Source organism: Leucopleurus acutus, assembly GCF_964270905.1.
Source record: "Leucopleurus acutus genome assembly, chromosome: 14".
NCBI classification, from domain to species: Eukaryota; Metazoa; Chordata; class Mammalia; order Artiodactyla; family Delphinidae; genus Leucopleurus; species Leucopleurus acutus.
Window position 1 is genome coordinate 9,934,130 of NC_139156.1, and position 18,690 is coordinate 9,952,819.

Below are 18,690 nucleotides of genomic sequence, written 5' to 3' on the forward strand. Positions count from 1 at the left end.
ACCGAGTCTACCATTTATACAGCTATCTTTATGAGAAACTGTATGTAACAAGTATGTAACTTGTTTTTATGTTTATGTTTTCATGTTCTTGCAATGCTGTAACAATAAATAAAGAAGTTAAGAAAACAGACTGTTTCATCAGTTTCTGGAAAGCCTAGAAGTTACAGAGTCTCTTTAAGAATAACGAATGAGTTAAATCCCTGTAAGAAGGAGAGGTAAAGCTTTGATCTCTAGGTTTTTTCCTTTGAAAGCACCCGTGATGTACAGTTCACCTCCTGTGAATAAAGAGCTGGGGGAAATCAAGCAGCTGCTGCCCACCAGAGTTTTCCTTGAAGATTAAAACATCACAGAGTTGACAGCATATTTGTATCACTAGAGATCAAATGCTCATCTCAGAAAAGGGTTTGCAGGATTGCCTTTGGTTTTTATTTTATGAAATTAAATTGTGATACGTTAGAGAAAGGAAAGATGGAAGAAGTTCCTGTTGGCGGACATTTTTAAGACATCTCAAAATGAGCTGGCAGCTTCCCGTAGATGAGATGACAAATGGCTTTATTTTTCTAGTATCTTCAAGATCCCCTCAAGAAGAGGCCTGTTGTGCTGTATCGGTTCAGCTGTGTAGCTTTTTGTCTACAAATGCTGATAACATGCAGGCAAGCAACACACATGATTACAGGAGGGTTTTGTGAGGATATTTGCTTTTTTTTTTAACTTTAGTAAATAAATCAACTAATTTTCAGTGTTTTAAGTGTCTGGTAGAATTTTTCCTGTTTAGGTTTTAAATTTAAATTTTAATACTAATTATATAGATTCTACTAAGAATCAGAATCTGCCTTCATTGCAGATGAAATTAATGGTTATAAAACTGCAGACTGCTAATCCCAGAAAACACAGTTGTAGTTTGTATAATGATAGTCAGTGGTTTCTGAAGTTGATGCAGTACCCATCGAAAGGGTAATTGACTTGATTTTCTGGCCGTAATGTAAGTGGCTAGAATGTAATCCAAAAGACGCTGTATTTAAATCTTTAAATGCATCTTATGGAATTGTTAAACTCTGAGAACGTGGATGGACATTTGGGGAGGCAAGGGGGAGAGGGGTCGGAGAGAGGATTTTGTGTGCAGGCCGACATCACTATTTCTGTATTATTTGAGTTCTTAAAAAAGCATTACTGGGCTTCCCTGGTGGCGCAGTGGTTGAGAGTCCGCCTGCCGATGCAGGGGATACGGGTTCGTGCCCTGGTCTGGGAGGATCCCACATGCCGCGGAGTGGCTGGGCCCATGGGCCCACTGAGCCTGCGCGTCCGGAGCCTGTGCTCCGCAACGGGAGAGGCCACAACAGTGAGAGGCCCACGTACCGCAAAAAAAAAAAAATATCTTTTTATGGTTTAAAAAGATATAAAATAAGAAGTGGATGTGCATTTTATTGAGTATTCAGTAATTTCATTGATGACTAATTCCTAGAAAATGTTAAGGTTAGTTCAAGTTATTGAAATATCAAGTTTTAAACATTTTACAGTGTATCTTTTCTTTGTTTCTCTTACACTCTGTCTTGTTGATCTGTTTCCTTTTTCAAAAGTACTGGCGATTTTAGATTGATACTTCGGCACCTTTGGGTAGGCAGAATTCTAAGTTTACATTCCAAATTGGAGCTGCAATTTCAGTGTTTTTAGGTAGGGAAAGATGCTTGATTGCTACTTTTTATCTCTACGATGTTTCATTCCTTTTTTTTTTTTTTTTACAGTCAAAGTGTGATAATGGGAAAATTTAAGAATTGGGGGCAATTAAGAAAACTAATTTGTATTTCAATACATTTATAAAAAGTTTCAATTAAGTCTCAGTATTTTGGTGAAATGGTGATAGAATGTCAGGAACACAGCATTTGGAATAGTAAACAAACAACAGCAGTAACAGTAACTACAGTGCCATGAACTTCCGAAGTATTTGAGCACTGAGACCAAATATATTTGCGTCTCCCGTGACTTGGATATATTAACATTGAAGGGAATGAGGAGAGGATTTTACAGTTCATTATTACCACTTTTTGTGGTAATTACATGTGATGTTAAAAAATCAACAGCTGGTTGATATCTACTTTTTGAGTATATTAAGCATTTGACTACTTTAATCCAGAACAAAGGCCTCAAAAGTATTTGGAGTAAAAAGAACTATTGAACTTGATTGATTTCTTTGCTATAAGGTTCTCTAAAAATGCTATAGATTAATTTAGAAGTTTTATGAAAATTAGATAAATAAGTTAATAGACTCAGCACATCACAAGCCAGTGTGTGTTTCGGTGGTTGAATCTTAAAGCTTTTCCTGTAATCTTAATAAACAGAAATGAAATATATTTTTTGACAAATGAAACAATACAAAATTTCCTACTCTCTAAGAGGAGTGCACTCTAAAATAGTTGATGTAAATTATACATAATGGTGGGTTTTTCCTAATCTTCTGTTTTCATTTTTATATGTCATACTAGAAAAGAATAAAAATTAGAGGGTGGCATTTCATTCTAGATAAAATAAGATAACGGCATATCAAATCTTAAGTTTTTATTTGTTAGAGTGTTCCATTCATTTGAATTTTAAAGGCTGTCTGTCCTAAACTATTTTAGGATAAAGGTTTAAACTGTGAAACATCATTCTGTGTAGCTAAATATAGACATGCTTTAAAATGCCATTTTAAAAAGTCAGGGTTTTAGATTTAGCCGGTTTTGTGCAATTTTGCCACTGTCCTTGCTTCTCTCCTTTGCTCTTCTTACTGATCTTTACTAGTTTTCTATTTGTATTAGTTTCTAAGCATAATTGAATCTAACCTTTTCCTACTAGTAGCATTTATAAGCAGGTGATGGAGATTTCTGTGTTGCAATCCATGTGCTTTAAACTGTCAGAAACTGACAGCAGGAGCCAGGTCCCTGCCTTTTCCTTTGCTTGTCATTTACCCTGGTAAGGGATGTGGTAACCTAGTAAATGTCAAATATTTAGTTGTTTTAAAGTATGTGCATTTTCTGCTTCAGTTGGATAAAGTAATTTGTAAGAAACAACACATATTTTGAAGTCCAACGAGGTACACCAAAGCCACTTGAAGTATTTACAACAGAGAACATTTAATTCACGGAATTGGTGATAACAGGCAGTGGTATTGCTGAGAGCCAGGAGCACAGAGATGTGACCCAGAGAGTAGCAACAGCAGGAAACTACTGCCACCCCTGGGCTGAAGAGAAAAGGGGCTCAGGGTCCAGGGAGGGCAACCAATAGAAGCTGGGTAGTTCTAGGCAAAGGGAACAGTTAGAGATAAGTACTGTTAACAGGTTAATGTATGTTTGTCCAGATCTTTTTCTATGCACATACTAGGCTTTTAACACTGAACCTATTTTTTTTTTCACTTAACAATCTATTTTCCTTTGTCTTTTTAATAGCTGTATAACATTTTACTGTATGGATATACCTTAACATGTTTATTAACCAGTTCTCCATTATGGACATTTATGTTGCTTCCAGTTTTTTAGTATTACAGAGAGTATTGCTGTAAATATCCTTACACATATATATAAACACTGGTGTGTTTGTTTTTCTAGGACAGTGGTTCTCAGTCCACCTCTTAGGCTTAAGAAAATACTGATGCTCAGGTTCCATTGAGACAAGTTTTTAAATCAGGATCTCTGGGAATAGGATCCAGGCTTTGGTATTTTTTTAAAAACTCTTCAGATGATTCTCATATTTAGTCAGCTGTGGGCTGATTCTGAGAACTGGTCTTGCTGAGTCAATGATTTAAAAAAAAAACATTTTAGTAGATGCTGTTAACATTGTTTTCTGTATTAGTTAGGATTAAGAGCAACTGCCAATAATAGAAACCTAAAATAATTTGTCTCAAGGTAGTTTTTCTCTGTTTTATGTAGAATTCTAGACAGAGGCAGTCCAGGGCTGGAATGGCCGTTTTGTTCCACGAAGTTCTCAGGTACCCAGGTTCCTTCTAGCTTCTGTTTTTGCTGAACCGAGAGAAAGCTGCAAGACAGAGGTTAGAGCTCCTACTGTGGTATTTATGCTCTAAGCAGCAGGAGGAAGCAAGGGCTGAAAAAGGAAGGAGGCAAGACCCTGGGCCAGCTGTCCTACAAAACCCTTTATTGTATCCTGTTGGCCAGAACTTGGTCACAGGACCACACCCGGCTGCAAGGAAGGCTGGGAAACAGTATGCCCTGCTAAAAACCAGGAGTTCTTCTATGTGGAAGAAAGGAGAACCGATAGTGCCGTCTCCGAGAAAGCTGCAAGCATCTGCCCTCCTGCCTGCGCAGCACGAGTGCCCATCGCCCCAACCTGGCCAGTTCAAGTCAGCCCAGACTGCTGAGTCAACAGAAAGCCTCACTGCAGGGATGGAAACTTCGCACAGTGAATGTTGGCTCTGGGAGAGGCAAAATAAGTTTAAATCAGACTCAGGAAAGATGCTGGAGAGCTGTAAACTTCATCATGTATGAGAAAATAATAAGGACATTGAAGGCCATTTGAAAAATTGCATACAATTCCTTGTCTCTCTCCCTGATGTTTCAGCTCTTTTTGTGGAGGGAATTTACTGTCTTTCAGCAAGGCATTTGTTATTTATTAACATACTCAAGTTAGTCTTAATACTGCACAGTGTCATTTGAACATACTGCTCAGAGAAGACATCTTAATACATAGTACATAATTTTTATACTTCAGTTAAACATTCTTAAATTAGGAAATGAAAAGTGGTTTGATAGGTGCTGTTTTTAATCCATGTTTTTTGTTAATGCAGTGGATGAAGATCGCAGTAAGGAACCTGACCGCCTGCAGGTGTTTTACAAGAAGGCCATAATGCCTTACGGTGTGTATAAGAAGCAGCAGAGAGACCCGAGCGAGGAGGCCGCCGTGCTGCAGTACGCGAGCCTGGTGGGGCAGACGTGCTCCGAGCGGATGCTGCTCTTCAGAAACTGAGTCAGCTCAGTCGCCTCTCTGCCCGGGCACTCCTGCCAGCGTTGTGCTGCTGACATGTGCCGCAGTGCAAGTTCATTACCCGGGGGAAACTCTGTAACCGTCCGCAGATTAGACTTTTTAATTTTGATGGCTATATAGCTTTTCTAAAATATTTTGTGGCAGTGTATTTGTGAGAATCTCATGGTTAATATAAAGATTTTTAAAACGTGTTATGACCGAGACTCATAATTGGGGTTTATCATTTCGGAAGTCTGTTTTATGAACAAGAGGTGGTAAACTTCTCTTGTTAATATTAAAACAAACTGTTTCCTCAGAGCCATTTAAAACATTCGTTTATGCTGAAAGACCTTAGGTGTGGGGAAGAAGTGGGAATTGTGTGTCATCACTTTGAAAATGTCTTCTCAAGGCAACAAAACTGAGCTGTTACTCAGTGTTCAGTATTACATTACTGCCGAATGTTATACTATGTAGTTTAATAGAAAACTTGAAAAAAAGGAAATAGTACAAACTTCCAAAAAAGGATGTTTGTTGTGTTAACATCGGATGTCTCTTTACCCAGGACAGTCCTATTCGTGTCTGCTGTCTTGGCACAGTTATTTTTCCCGGAATAATTCTTACTCGTGCTCCCTTTTACTCTCCAAAATATCCCAGTTTGGACAATAAAATACGTGATTACCGCAGCTATATATTATATTGTCGAAACTGGGATACTTTGCGTTATTTCTCAGATCTAAGAAGTGCAGTTTTTTTAGAAAGTTGTTGGCTCCTGCCTTGACCTAAGCCCCATCAAAGGTAAATATAGACTAATTTTTATTTCCTTAGAACTCAGGACACTTGTTTTTGGTTATTGATTAAAAATTAGTTTCTATCTGACTACGTTTATAGCTGTGCCACGCATTGCATTTGAGTGAAGTAGGAATCATCTTGACCTCTGTTCCAGGGCAGGAGGCGAAACCACCCGGTTCTTGCCCTTTGATTTGGGGTCCAGAGAGGAGACACTACACTTACTAGTCTGCAGCAGAGGCGGGTCCTTCTTCCCTCTCTCTTCTCTTAGTTGGTCCTTCACTCATTCAGCAGATGTCCCTTGTCCCCCACCTTCAAGGTGGCAGGCACTGTGCCAGGAGGTGGGAGGGGGGGCAGGCGAGTCGAGCTGTGCTGTAGGTGGGGAGGGACAGAGGAGGCTTACTCTCCTGTGCTCTTTCTCAGCTGACCACCACCTGCTGCCACCTGCTTGGCCACTGAGTCCTTTTCATTTCTCATTTTGCCCATATTTTCATTTTCTGTTGATTTATCTTTTAAAAAACCGTGTTATAAAATTTAGTGGCTTGAATCCCACTACCGATTTTTAAACTTTTAAATTCACTGAGTTTAGGTATAAAACATTAGAAAATAATTTCAGCTAGCTAGAATAAAAGGAAGGATCATAAAACAATGGTTTTAAAAATCAGATGTCTAGAAGTTCAACATCCAAATAAATTGTATTTATTCATTCAGAGAGAGAGAGAGTGTGTGTGTGTGTGTAGCACCTCCCATGAGCAGGTACTTAGCTAGCTGGGGATGGAGTAGTGATGGCATGGATTTTGCATTCTCTGGAATTTTGTCCTTCAAAATAGTCTCCCAAGAGCATTTGATAGACTCTTATTTAGAACTGCCTTCAGAATCTGTAGAACATATAAAAAAATATTTCCCTCTAAAGTGAAGATAGCTTAATTTTTTAATGATTTATGAAAATGATACTTTAAGCAGCTAAACATTAAGCAAAGCATAAATAAGAAAGTAAGAATGACCTGAAATCCTATTGAGTTGAAAGAAATTTCAAAATAGGACTTCAGAAGCGTTGTGAGTAATCTCAGTATTATTAAAATAAGTAGGGTGGGTCCATACCTGGTACCCTTGGCATTGGAATGTCCAGGTTGATGTCATCAGGTGCGTTACACCAACTTTCATCTTAGTGTGTAGAATGGAATTCATTAAGATCACAACTCAAGTATCAGTTGAAGAGAAAGCTTGGATCTTACTTCTTACCACAACTCTGGTGTTTTCCTGCAGAGTTCAGTTTAGGATCCCTTCAGAGGAAAAGGATTAAGCCCCCTGTCTGGAACCGTGGTGCTCTCCCTGTGCGTGGCTTTCTAGGTTGGCTCCACTGAAGCTCCAGAGAGGTGGGGACGAAGATTCTTCTACTCGGTTGCTATTTTCGTGTGTTGTTTTTCTGAGAGTAGACAGTGTGTTGATCCTCATGAGCAAGGTGTCTTCAGAAGATGGTTATTTGTTCTTTTGAGCCCTGCTGAGTGAATGTTGATAGTGGGCTGGAAAAGGACAGTCAAGGAAAGTGACTTGGCTCGGTCAGGTGACAAGCGGTCTAGCTGAGAAATCTGATTTTGCATTAACGGCTTTCATCTAAAGAAGGATGCATGAGAACCTTTCAAAGATAGTTTATATCTTTTCAAGGCTGGAAGCTTTGCATTTACAATCTTAGTGCTGCAGTCCCTTTCTGATTTCAGGTAAATATATACGCCTGCCTCCCTGTCTTGGGAGCAAAAATGTAATAAAGATTCCCCGTGCTGTCATCTTTATTTAAATTATTTCAGTTCTGTGAGATTTTTGTTATCTTATTCTTTTTAAATGTAATCTGAGCACTTTCTTTATATTCTGAAAGATAGAGGCTATTACGAGATGAATATATTATTCATTTGATTAAAATTATTTAGATAAGAAGTTATTACTGTTTACGTTTGCTTTCGGATATTAGCTTATTCTAATTTTTATCCATTTTTCAAAATATCAGTTGTGTATGATTTCTTATGTTTTGGAATTTATTATGTAAATGAATCTTTTCAGATTTCCGGACACTATATGGTTTCATTTGGTAAAGCTTTATACTATTTCAGTAGAACAAAGATGAGAAGGATGATGATCAGCTACTTAAAACGTATCTACTGTTGCTCACTTTAGAGAAGGAAATGAAGTGGAAACAATTGGGAAGTGTTTGAATTAGGCTCTGGTTACTCAAATGTGGATTATTTTCCAAAAGAAAACCAGTGACTGTAAGACAAAACACGTTTGGTTTTTGCATGTGATAGTTTTTGCTCTTGTATATGCTCTTTGAACAGCCCATTTGATAAAGCTTGAGTGGAAAAAATAAAACTCCCTGTCTGCAGCGGCTGTTGGTGGTCATTACTTAAAGGCCAACGTGTCCATCTTTCGAATTCTTGGCACATTTCACCTGCAGTGAGTATGCAGGAAGCTGAGGTCGCCACTGGCTACGTGAATGACAGTGTTTAATTTGCAGTTATTGGAATCCCAGATCACTTAGTTACCTAAATCAAAGCATGATGGATTTCTTTCTCAGGAATAAATAAAAGTAAAGTATTACCTTTGGGTAAAAGAATGTCTATTCCCTAATTTTTCACAAGATAAATCAGGGAATAGACATTCTTTTACCCAGAGGGACTCGAAATAATATTTAAGTAGCAAACTCAAGTATAAATTTCTCTTAAAAAGTTTAGTTTTCAGAGAAATTTTCATAAATACCTCACAAAGCAAAGTGTGCTTTCATCCTTCGCAAGAGTCCACAGCATATTTCTAGAATACATTTTAAAGTGTTTTGTCTTTTTACGGTTCAGGGGACCCTGGTGGGTTTATGATAAAATGAATCCTGTTTCCCAAGTGATTTGAATATTACTTATAAATCCCACTGATATTTTTTCCAGAATGGAAATAGCTTTATTATTTTTCTTATTTGAAATGGATAGTGTTCACCAGAAGACATTTAGACAGTATAGAAAAGTATACCAGAGAAAATAAAAGTCACTTACAATCCTGTCACTATTACTACTGTCATTCACATTTTGGTGTGTGTCCTTTCAGACTTTTTTCTACTTACATTTATGTATATGTTCTATTTTGAAATAAATGTGAAATTACGCCATGTATATTGTTTCATAATTTTTTCATCTATTTATTTTTTTGAACATCTTAATTTACTGTGAAAATGAAAATAGATTGGAAGAATAATCATTTAAATGGCTGTATAATATTCCACTGTGTCTATACTCTTTTGAGACAGGAGGTTTAAGACTTTAGTCCCATCTTATGGATGACAGGAGTTGTAATTGATCGGCATTAATTGTTTTTCTCAGTTCTTTGTAACACTTGGCAACATTGTTCTTATTCCTCATTGCCTGATTCCCTTTGCCTTTTCACTGGACAATAGGAATTTTCTCCTTACTTGAAGTTTCAGAAAAATGTGTGTCTTTTAAAACTTAGTGTCCCTCCTCTCATTGTCCCTCAACTAAATATTTTCTGGGAGACCTACACTATTGTTTTTACAGTTTGCACACCTCTAAAATTTCCAGTTAGAAAATGTCTTATTTAAACGCTTAAAGTTATTTAAAACCATTTAAGCTTCTGATTCATTGATTCTTTGTAGAACAGAGGTCTTTAAAATGCGTACCTGGAAAGGGTGGATAACCATACCACTATTTTTAATTTAGCTCAGTTTTTTACGTTTAAAAGTATGTTGGCTGTTTAAGATTTAATTCTAAGTAAAACTGCATTTTTCATATCCAGTTAGTGTCAAGTTGGTGTCTTCAATCCAGTCCTATCCAGAAAATATTTTCCAATTAACTGTTGCAGTTAGACCAAACATTAAAGTTGCTGAATAGGTTTTGCATGCCAAACTTTTATTCTTTTAGACTCCAAAGTAGCTTGCAGATTTGTATAGCTTGGTTTCCTCATCACATCTCTTCACCTGCAATATGAAGAAGCAATTCCAAATAGAAGTGCTGTTTTTTTTTTAAAAAACAAAACAAAACAAAAACCCCTAGCATAGCACATCTTATGTTATGTGGCACTTGTGATTTTTAATAGTTAATTACCTGTTAATATGACACTCAAAATGTTTCAGCCACCTTGGAGGCAGAGAAAGATATACCTCACTTGTCTGGCAGGTATAAAGCAGACTGTTAGCAACGACCACAAATATCTTCGTTTCTTTCATTGTTACAATTTTATTGAAGTCAGTATGGAGAAAGTGGTTTTAAAGCATTTATGTATCATTTATACGTTGCCAGCTAGAGCGATTTGTACCAGAACGGTATAAATATTGTACTCCCAACTTGCATGATTCAACTCTGTGATTTTGGATCACACTTGCCCCTGAACCTTAATTTTTCATGCTTTTGTCAGTCTCTGCCAGGGTCTTAAAATCATTTAACATAGGCCTTTTTTTTTTTTAATTAGCATTAAATGAGAACTCATGAATACTTCATGAAGTCCAATTCATCACTTTGTTAATTCGGTATTCAGTGAGTCTGAATAGCATCTCTCAACTAATGGAGCTTTTTGATCATGAAACAAGAAAAACAGCATTTTAGGCTTGTGGATTCAGTGCTTAAGGCTCTTGGCTCAGTTGTATGTGGACAGTTGTATGCATTTTTCCAGCTCAGTTTAAAATATTGAGGGATGGCCAGATTGTAAGTTGGAAGCTAACCGTTACTGATGTTATTTTATTGACCATTAAAGCAAAGATTTTATTTATTTTATTGACCATTTTTTTATTTTATTTATTTATTTATTTTATTTATTTTTATTTATTTATTTATTGACCATTTATTTATTTTATTTATTTTATTGACCATTAAAGCAAAGCGCGCACGTGTGTGTGTGTGTGTGTGTGTGTGTGTGTGTGTGTGTGTATTTATGTATAGGGTCGGCCGAAAAGTTCGGGTTTTTCCGTAATAACACACAGTGAGAGAGAGTGTACTTAATTAAAGCATGCTGGTGATAGTATGATTTATTCTCAGTTTTTATTCAAAGGGTCAATTTGATAAAGGGTTTGGATATGTAAGACTGTTGTAGGGACTCCCCTGGTGGTCCAGTGGTTAAGACTTCGCCTTCCAATGCATGGGGTACGGGTTCGATCCCTGGTCGGGGAGCTAAGATCCCACATGCCTCAGGGCCAAAAAAACAAAACATAAAACAGAAGCAATATTGTAACAGATTCAATAAAGACTTAAAAAATGGTCCACATCAAAAAAATCTTTAAAAAAAAAATAGACTGTTGTAGAAGTCATACAAACTGATAAAGCTGTTCTGTCCAATAACAGCCTGTAGCCACATGTGTCTATTTAATTAATTAAAATTAAAATTTAGTCCCTCAGCCTCACTAGCCACATTCCAAATGCCCAGCAGCCACATGTGGCCCCAGCTGTCATATTAGTTTCCTGGGGCTTCTGTAACAGGTTACCAAAACCTGGATGTCTTAAAACAACAAGAATTTATTTTCACGCAGTTTTGTAAGCTAAAGTCCCAAATCAAGGTTTGGCAGGACCATGCTTCCTCTGATGGATCCAGGGAGAATCTTTCCTTGCCCCTTCCAGCAATCCTGGGGGTTTTTGGCTGGCAGCTGCGTCCCAGTTTCTGGTGGTTCTGCTTTCGTGCTCACGTGGTCATCCTCCCTCTGTGTTTGTTTCTCTGTGTCTTCTCATCTTTTAGGACTCAGTCATATTGGATTTAGGGCCCACCCTAACCCAGTATGACCCCATCTTAATACATCTGCAAAGACCCTGACTCCAAATAAGGTCACATTCACAGGCACTGGGGTTAGGACTTCAACATAGCTTTTGGGTGGGAGGACACAATTCAACCCAGAGGAGCTGCCATGTTGGACAGTGCAGATACAGACCCCTTCATCATTGTAGCAAGTTCTATTGGACAGTGCTGCAGTAAGGCGATTTTTAAAACTATGTCATGATTTGATAATTTTTTAAGGTTTCTATATGGCAAAACACCATGGAACTACTACAGCAAAACGTTTGGGGCAACTTATTTTGACACTTTCTGGTTTCTCTTAATTTCCATTGTGCAATCTATTCCATCTTTGATTTACATGCATCTATGCATATGTATGAATTTGTGGTATCATCACCCTGGGGCTGTGTCAGTTTCCTAAGTTACCTGCCATGTCATGATTTAAACTATGTACAGAGATAGTGTTTCTTTAAGAACAATTTGAATGGAAGATTAATTTAGAAATGTGCAGGATTCCTGCTATTTTATTATTTCCATTTTTATATTGCATCTTTCTCATTGTTCTAGTTACATGTTAATTTTGATCAAATAGAAAACATTTATAAATTTGTCCACGTCTGAATCTATAGCAATAAAAGGATCTAAATGCATCCCCCAAAAGCAGTCTACCAAAAAATTATGCAGTGACTAACTTTGCAAAAGGAAAGTGGGAAAAATAAATGCTCATCATATCATCTCTCTTATACTGTTTAATCTACAGCTGGTGGTTACCTCACGTGCATAAGTGGACTCAGAAGACAGATTAGATTGATAATACAGCTCTGCTTTTTAAAGATTTTTTTATTCCTTTATTATTATGTATTTAAGGGTAATTTGGCTAGCCTACTTCTAGCCAAAACTGTGTCGTCAGTGTTCTCAGCATGAAGCTCTTTAGGAATCTCAGCAGAGGCATGTTACTTAGATACGGAGAAGTTAGTTTGGAGGTACTTCACCAAAACCGCTTGCAGACCCCCGTGAGCAGAGCTGCCAGTGGTGGGAGATCAAAGGAGCCTCCGAGGTCGGTCATGGGCCACTGGGAGCTCCACACAGTGTGAGGGATGATGTCTACAGAAATGAAGAATTACTGTCTCTAGTCTCCCTGGTTTTCTGCCTATTCTTGAGAGCCACCGTGGTTTACCTAATACTATTCCATACGCTGATTTATTAAGAAGGCCAGAAGAACATCTGTGCGTGGCCAAGCTGCATCTACGACAGCTGGTGGCTTGTGCTTGAGGTCATTAACATCTGATAATGTCACCAAAGATTCTGTTGGGAAAGTTTGGAAATAAAGGAACCAAGTCTAGAGAAAAAATATCTCGAGAACAGTTTGAGCTTATTATAACGAGTGCTTTATGCATTTCTATTAGCCTTTACTGCTTCCGTTAAGCTATGGAAACTGTTACATGTCAGCATTATCGGTGAGTGATGATGAGTCGTGGGCCTTGCTTATCTGCAGGTTGCTTGTCTAGCCACTTCCCCGTCTGGAACATACATGGAGAATCAAAATGTAAGGTTTAAAAACAAAAAAAGGAAAGAAAACTTGCCTCTTAGCAGCTAAAATGGGCTTGAATCCAGGTGCTAAAGTTCATGCCTTACTCCTAGGAAAGCCACTTGGGCCGTGTGGTATAAGGAGAAGAAAATTTTGGTGCTCAAGTAAAAGGATAAAGCAATCTGGAAATGACATGTGAGTGGAAGGAGCCACATCATCTTGCTGTATGTGCGGCCGACATTCAGCACAGCCCCCACGGACAAGGGAGACTGGGCGTGAGGAAGGAAGGTGGACCAGGGGTGGGGAGGTGCTGATATCAGACCTAGAGCAACCTTCCGACCACAGTCCACTAGCGACTGGATCCTTTTATAAGCCTAAAAAAAAAAAAAAAATAGTGCAGGGAACCTGGACTCTACAGGCAAGCCGGCTCAAGTCCCAGGATCACGTTCTAATTGTGTGACCTTGGGCAAAGCCCTGAGGTCAGCAGAGCTCAGCCTCATCAGGAGCGTGAATTGGGGCCTGTGTAGAAGCCTAAGCACACTGCCTCTCTGCCCCACTGTTCTTCAGCCCATCACACCTTGCCCAAAGCAGATGTCACCAAAAAGAAAGGTAATAGAAATAAAGTTTTAACAAAATCTTAAGAAAAAAAGTAAACCCTACTGATCCAAGGCAGAAGACCCTAAACATCTCACCAGACCCTGGGCCACAGAGCTTCAGGCCGGCTGTAGTTGACATTGGTAATGGCAGTGCTGAATTTGTCAAGGAATTGGTCAAAAGACATTCATTATACTCTAATATAGGCAAATGTAGAATCCATTTAAAATATTAAATGTAGAATCCATTTAAATATATTTAAAATATTTAAAATATTGCTATTCAAAATTGTTTTTAAAGCAATAAAAAAGATTCTCTTCCCGGGTAAATTACAGTTACCTGCCAGATTCACAATGTTGGAACAGGTCTTCAAGACCGTGGAACTAGAATCCATTTAAAACGCCTGTTCAAGGGATACTCTAATGTTAGGAGAGTGAAGTCTTTCTAATGGCTGCCTTTCTCTAATAGAATGCGGATCAACAATTATTCATAGGAACCCACGGAGAGAGCCTCACTCCAGTGGCGCCCCTATTCAAGATTTCCTTGGTATAATGGGAGAATAAAATGGGTTTTGAGGCCTGGTACAATCATGCGCATTTTTGTTTGTTTTGTTAGAGACAAAACTAAACAACAGGGTATCTGGAAAGCCAGCAGCATTTCGTGGGCTCCGCTGATCGCTGCACACAGCGGGCTGCCTTATCCAGTTACAGTCTAACTGATAATGACGGGGCTGTTTTCACCTCGCCCCCAACCGCTCCTGCTTTTCTTCCTCTTTCTCCTGCATGATTCTATGCTTGAAGGCAAATTTGGGAGGAGGCATTACACCTTAAAATTAGCTTTGCACAGAGCCACAGGCTAGCTGAAGAGCATCATCAGATAGGTCGGGAAATCAAAAGCACATTTTTTAGGATGGAAAAGGGGTGGCATCGTGTAGGACCGGGGATGCTGCCTGGGGGGGAATAGCGAGATGAGACTCAGAAATCGATTTGTTAGCTTTTACCCCCGAAAAAGTATTTCTATATTAATGGTAATTTTCTCCAGCCTAACTAAGAGCGGATTCTGCTGTATGCGGAGGCGGGTGCCCAGCCCCTGGGCCAGCGCGGTTTGACATGGAGGCCCGCCGAGCTGTTTCCCGGGCTTTGTCAGAAACGCTCTGCTCGCAGGTCACGTTCTAGCAAACTGCTCCGAGAGCCCCAGTGGAAGCAGGGTCAGCATCTCAGCATCTCAGTGGCCGAATCTCCCATCCAACCGGGAGGTGGGCAGAGCACCTGCTCGCACTTATCAGAGGATGCTGGCGGTGGTCCCACCCCAACTCGCCAACCTCAGGCAGGAAGTGAGCTGTGTCGGGGAAGGTCTGAAGTGTCTAAAGGTCTGAAACGTCTGTTCTTATTTAGAGTGCTGTTTGCACAGTTGACACTGAGCGCCAAGTGGAGAAATTGGTCCCCTTTCCTTTCTGCCCTTTCTGTTAAGTTTTCCAAAAGCCACCAGGGGGCAGAAAGAAACTTCCTTGCCTTTTCCTTTTTTCTTTTTTTTTTTCCTTCTGATTATACATGGAAAGGTGAACTTTTTTTCTGGTCCACGAGGGCCAGTGTTTTTGATATAAATTATGCTTCCCATATCTGTGATTTTTTTTTCAGATTTGGGATGTGTTTGAATTGTTCCTTCTGCAACTAAGGCGATCGTGAGGGGGGAAACTGCATATACACAGCATTTTATATTGGTTAATGATGTAGTTACACGACCCCCAGGCCTGACGCAGTATCCTAATCTCTCCTTTGTTATCCTCCGTGTTTCCAGCCTCACGGGGCTAGTGCAGGCCCTCAGTACCTCTTATCTGCATTACTGCAAAAGCCTTTCAGCCAGTCTCCTCCTGGCTTCCTCCAGTCAGTTTAACTGCCCCACGCAGCACCCATCTGATCCGGCCCTCCTGGTCCCACGTCAGACAGCGCCTCATTCCCTGCCAGCTGAAGCCTAAGCTGCCCCACCTGTGTGCCCCGACTTCTCAACCTTTCCTCCTGCATCCCCCTTCCATCAGCTCCAGTCCCAACGCTTTTCTTCCGGTGCCTTGATCGCTGGGTCTGCTCCCTCACCAGTCATGGCCAACCCCTTCCAGCGACATACATTCAGATCTTCAAGGTCAGATCAGGTGCTACCTCCTCACGAGCTCCTTGTCTACAATGTCTGAATTCCATCTTCATTTAGCAATTATTTCTTAAGGCTCGAGAAAGCCAACACAGCTGGGGCCCTAGGAATGATGCACGTGGCTCTCGGTAGAGGCAGCAAAAGACTGGCCTCGTTGGGGAAACCTCCCCGGAGAACGTGTGCTGGTGTCCTGGGGCTGCTGAGGCCCAGCCTCCAGGACGTCAGGCGATGGGGCTGCTGAGGCCCAGCCTCCAGGGCGTCAGGCAGGGTCTGCCTCTCAGAGTTAGTTTCCCAGCACAGGGTGGAAATGGGTAGGAAGCCCTTCCAAGAAGCAAGTCCAAGGTGGACCATATGAAACTTTGCAGACTCTTAACACATATGGACAGTGAGAGAAAGGAATGCACAGAGGACCCCGTGAACAACTAGGGGTTGACATGCCTCAGCAGGGAAGGGCACATGAGGGCACATTTGGCTGTTGGTAGAATGGTTGCTTTGTGTAATGCATTCCTGGCCTAATGGGCATGTGGATCCCAGTCCTTGGGGGCAGGCCTGTTTTGGTTTAGAGCTTGCACACCAAAAAAAATACAGGGTGCACAACATAAGTTGAAAATTCTTAAAGGAGATCAGTGCAATCCCTGTTTAATTTGGTCTTTTCCTCTTAAATTCACTTCACATATGGGAAGGCATTCTTGCAATGGACACAAAGGCATTTTTACACATGCTGAACACTCTTCACCCTGGGAGAAGTCCTTGTGCCTAATTGAGATGCTGAAAGGGGAAAAACCTTGCAAACAAAGTTCTGCCAAGTACAGAAAAGAGTTCTCACCACCATCCAGGTGGCATTTGTAATACATCTCCTCTTCAGGGTCTCAGTCGTCCCTGGATTCCTCCATTGCATTCGGGTAGGGGTGCTGAAGTGCAGCTAAACATAACTTGTGAAGATTTCATTGCTATTTACTTTACTTGGTCTTAAATTCACGAACTCTTCCCAATTTTATGAGGTGCTGCTTTTTCTTGAAGCTCATGAGGCCTTCAAGGACAGGCCCGACCATGTGAGGCATGTTGCTCAAGGCATTTGCACCATGAGCTGCTCAAGAGACTCACGCACAGTGCCATTTGTAGAGAATCACCACGCCTCCCACTAGCAGAACATGTGCGTTACGCCTGGCTGGCCAGGAGAAGTGCTTCCAGGGCAAGCGGCCCAGCGCGTCCTGGACCTGCAATGCAGCATCTCTCCTAGAGGCCCGGGGCTCCCAACCTGCTTGCTCTTGGAAAGCCCAGTGCAAAACCCACATCACATACCTATACTTCATTCGTTCACTTCTTGACGGATATATCCATCCAACAACTATCTGAGCACCTGTTCTCTGCCAGGTGGTGTGCTTGCCACTGAGTGAACAAGACAGAGGGAGTTCCCGTCTTCCTGGAATTACAGTCTAGGGAGAGAGACAGATAATTTACAGGTAAACAAGTAGACAAGATTGCTGTATTGTGCCCAGCTGTACAAAAGGCCACTTTAAATGGGGTGGTTAGGGAAGGCCTTTTTGAAGCAGTGACAATAAATGCGTGTGGACAAAAAATTGTCACTCAAGGGAGAGAGAGGCATGGACATACATACACTACCAAACGTAAGGTAGATAGCTAGTGGGAAGCGGCCGCATGGCACAGGGAGATCAGCTCGGTGCTTTGTGACCGCCTGGAGGGGTGGGATAGGGAGGGTGGGAGGGAGGGAGATGCAAGAGGGAAGAGATATGGGAACACATGTATATGTATAACTGATTCACTTTGTTATAAAGCAGAAACTAGCACACCATTGTAAAGCAATTATACCCCAATAAAGATGTTAAAAAAAAAAATTGTCTCTCGCCGTCTGCCTCTACAAGGTCACTAGCCGCCGCAGTCGCTGACCTTCAACACCCGCTGAAAGGAGTTCAGGGTGGAGATCAGGAATGAGGCCCTCTGTGCCCTGGGGAAAACTGGCAGAACAGGGCTTCAGAGAGTGAGATATTTTTCAGGAGGAGGTTTTATGAGCCTATGTCTTGCACCTCCTCAGATCTAGGAAAGCACTAAGATCATGAACGGAGACATCTGCTCCTCGTGACCAGCAGCGGCCTTCTGCTGAGACGTGCGCTTGACTGCACGCACCCCCTTCACCAAAATCCTATGTAACACTGACCTTCCCCCCACCCCTTCGAAGCAGTTCCTCAGAGCTCTCTGAGAGGCTGTCTCCTGGGCTGTCGTCCTTCCTCATTTTGCCCCAGACAAAACTTAACTCACAACTCTCACAATTGTGCATGTTTTTTTCAGTTGACCGTGTGTTGAGTGTCTGAAACTGTGACCCCATGCACACCTGGAGTTCATAGAGATTCAGAGGTGGGACAGTTGCTTCTCGGAGGGTCAGCCTCAAAACCAGGAGATGGAGAGTGAGCCCGACTAAGAGCACAGGTGAAGTCCAGTGGATGTCCTTAGGAAGAAGATCGAAGGCAATCAGAGTGGTTTCCTGAGAGAGTTGATCTCTGCCCTGCTGTCAGTTTTAGGAAAGGAAGATCAAGGTGGTCCCAGCAGAAGGAATGGTTTAAGATCCCGTGCGGAGGCAGAAATACAGGGCATGTGTGGGAGCAGCATGCAGTTTCTGCTGAAATACAGAGAACTTGAAAGAAAGTCATGGCGCTACAGCTGGACAGGCCGAGGGGACATGTCACGATGGGTAGACTCGGACGTGCCATTGTTGGCAAGCCCCAGGGGTCACTTTCAGTGAGGTGAGAGTGGCCATGGCTGGACGGACGGATGGCCTGTGAGGAGCCTCCCTGGCAGAGAGGAGAGGAAGCCACGGCCTCATCTCCCAGGATAGAAATGGAGCCCACCCGCGCGAAACCCGCAAGCCCAGATTCTCTCTTACCATCAGCTAAACTGGCTTGTTGTTTTTACCAGGAGGCCTAGTTTGG

The 18,690-nt window shown here is 41.1% G+C and overlaps 1 protein-coding gene across 8 annotated transcripts in view; it reads left to right on the top strand.

The window, feature by feature from the left end:
• ATE1 (arginyltransferase 1) overlaps positions 1-8,872 on the top strand; it is a gene marked incomplete at its 5' end in the record, with an annotated part of 157,354 nt that extends 148,482 nt beyond the window's left edge. For all 8 annotated transcript variants that reach the window (XM_082854734.1, XM_082854738.1, XM_082854739.1 and 5 more), the window contains one exon: positions 4,772-8,872. In XM_082854734.1, coding sequence (XP_082710860.1) covers positions 4,772-4,950 — 179 coding nt within the window. In that variant the 3' untranslated portion in view covers positions 4,951-8,872. The remainder of the gene's footprint in view (positions 1-4,771) is intronic.
• Between the last annotated feature and the right edge of the window lie 9,818 nt (positions 8,873-18,690).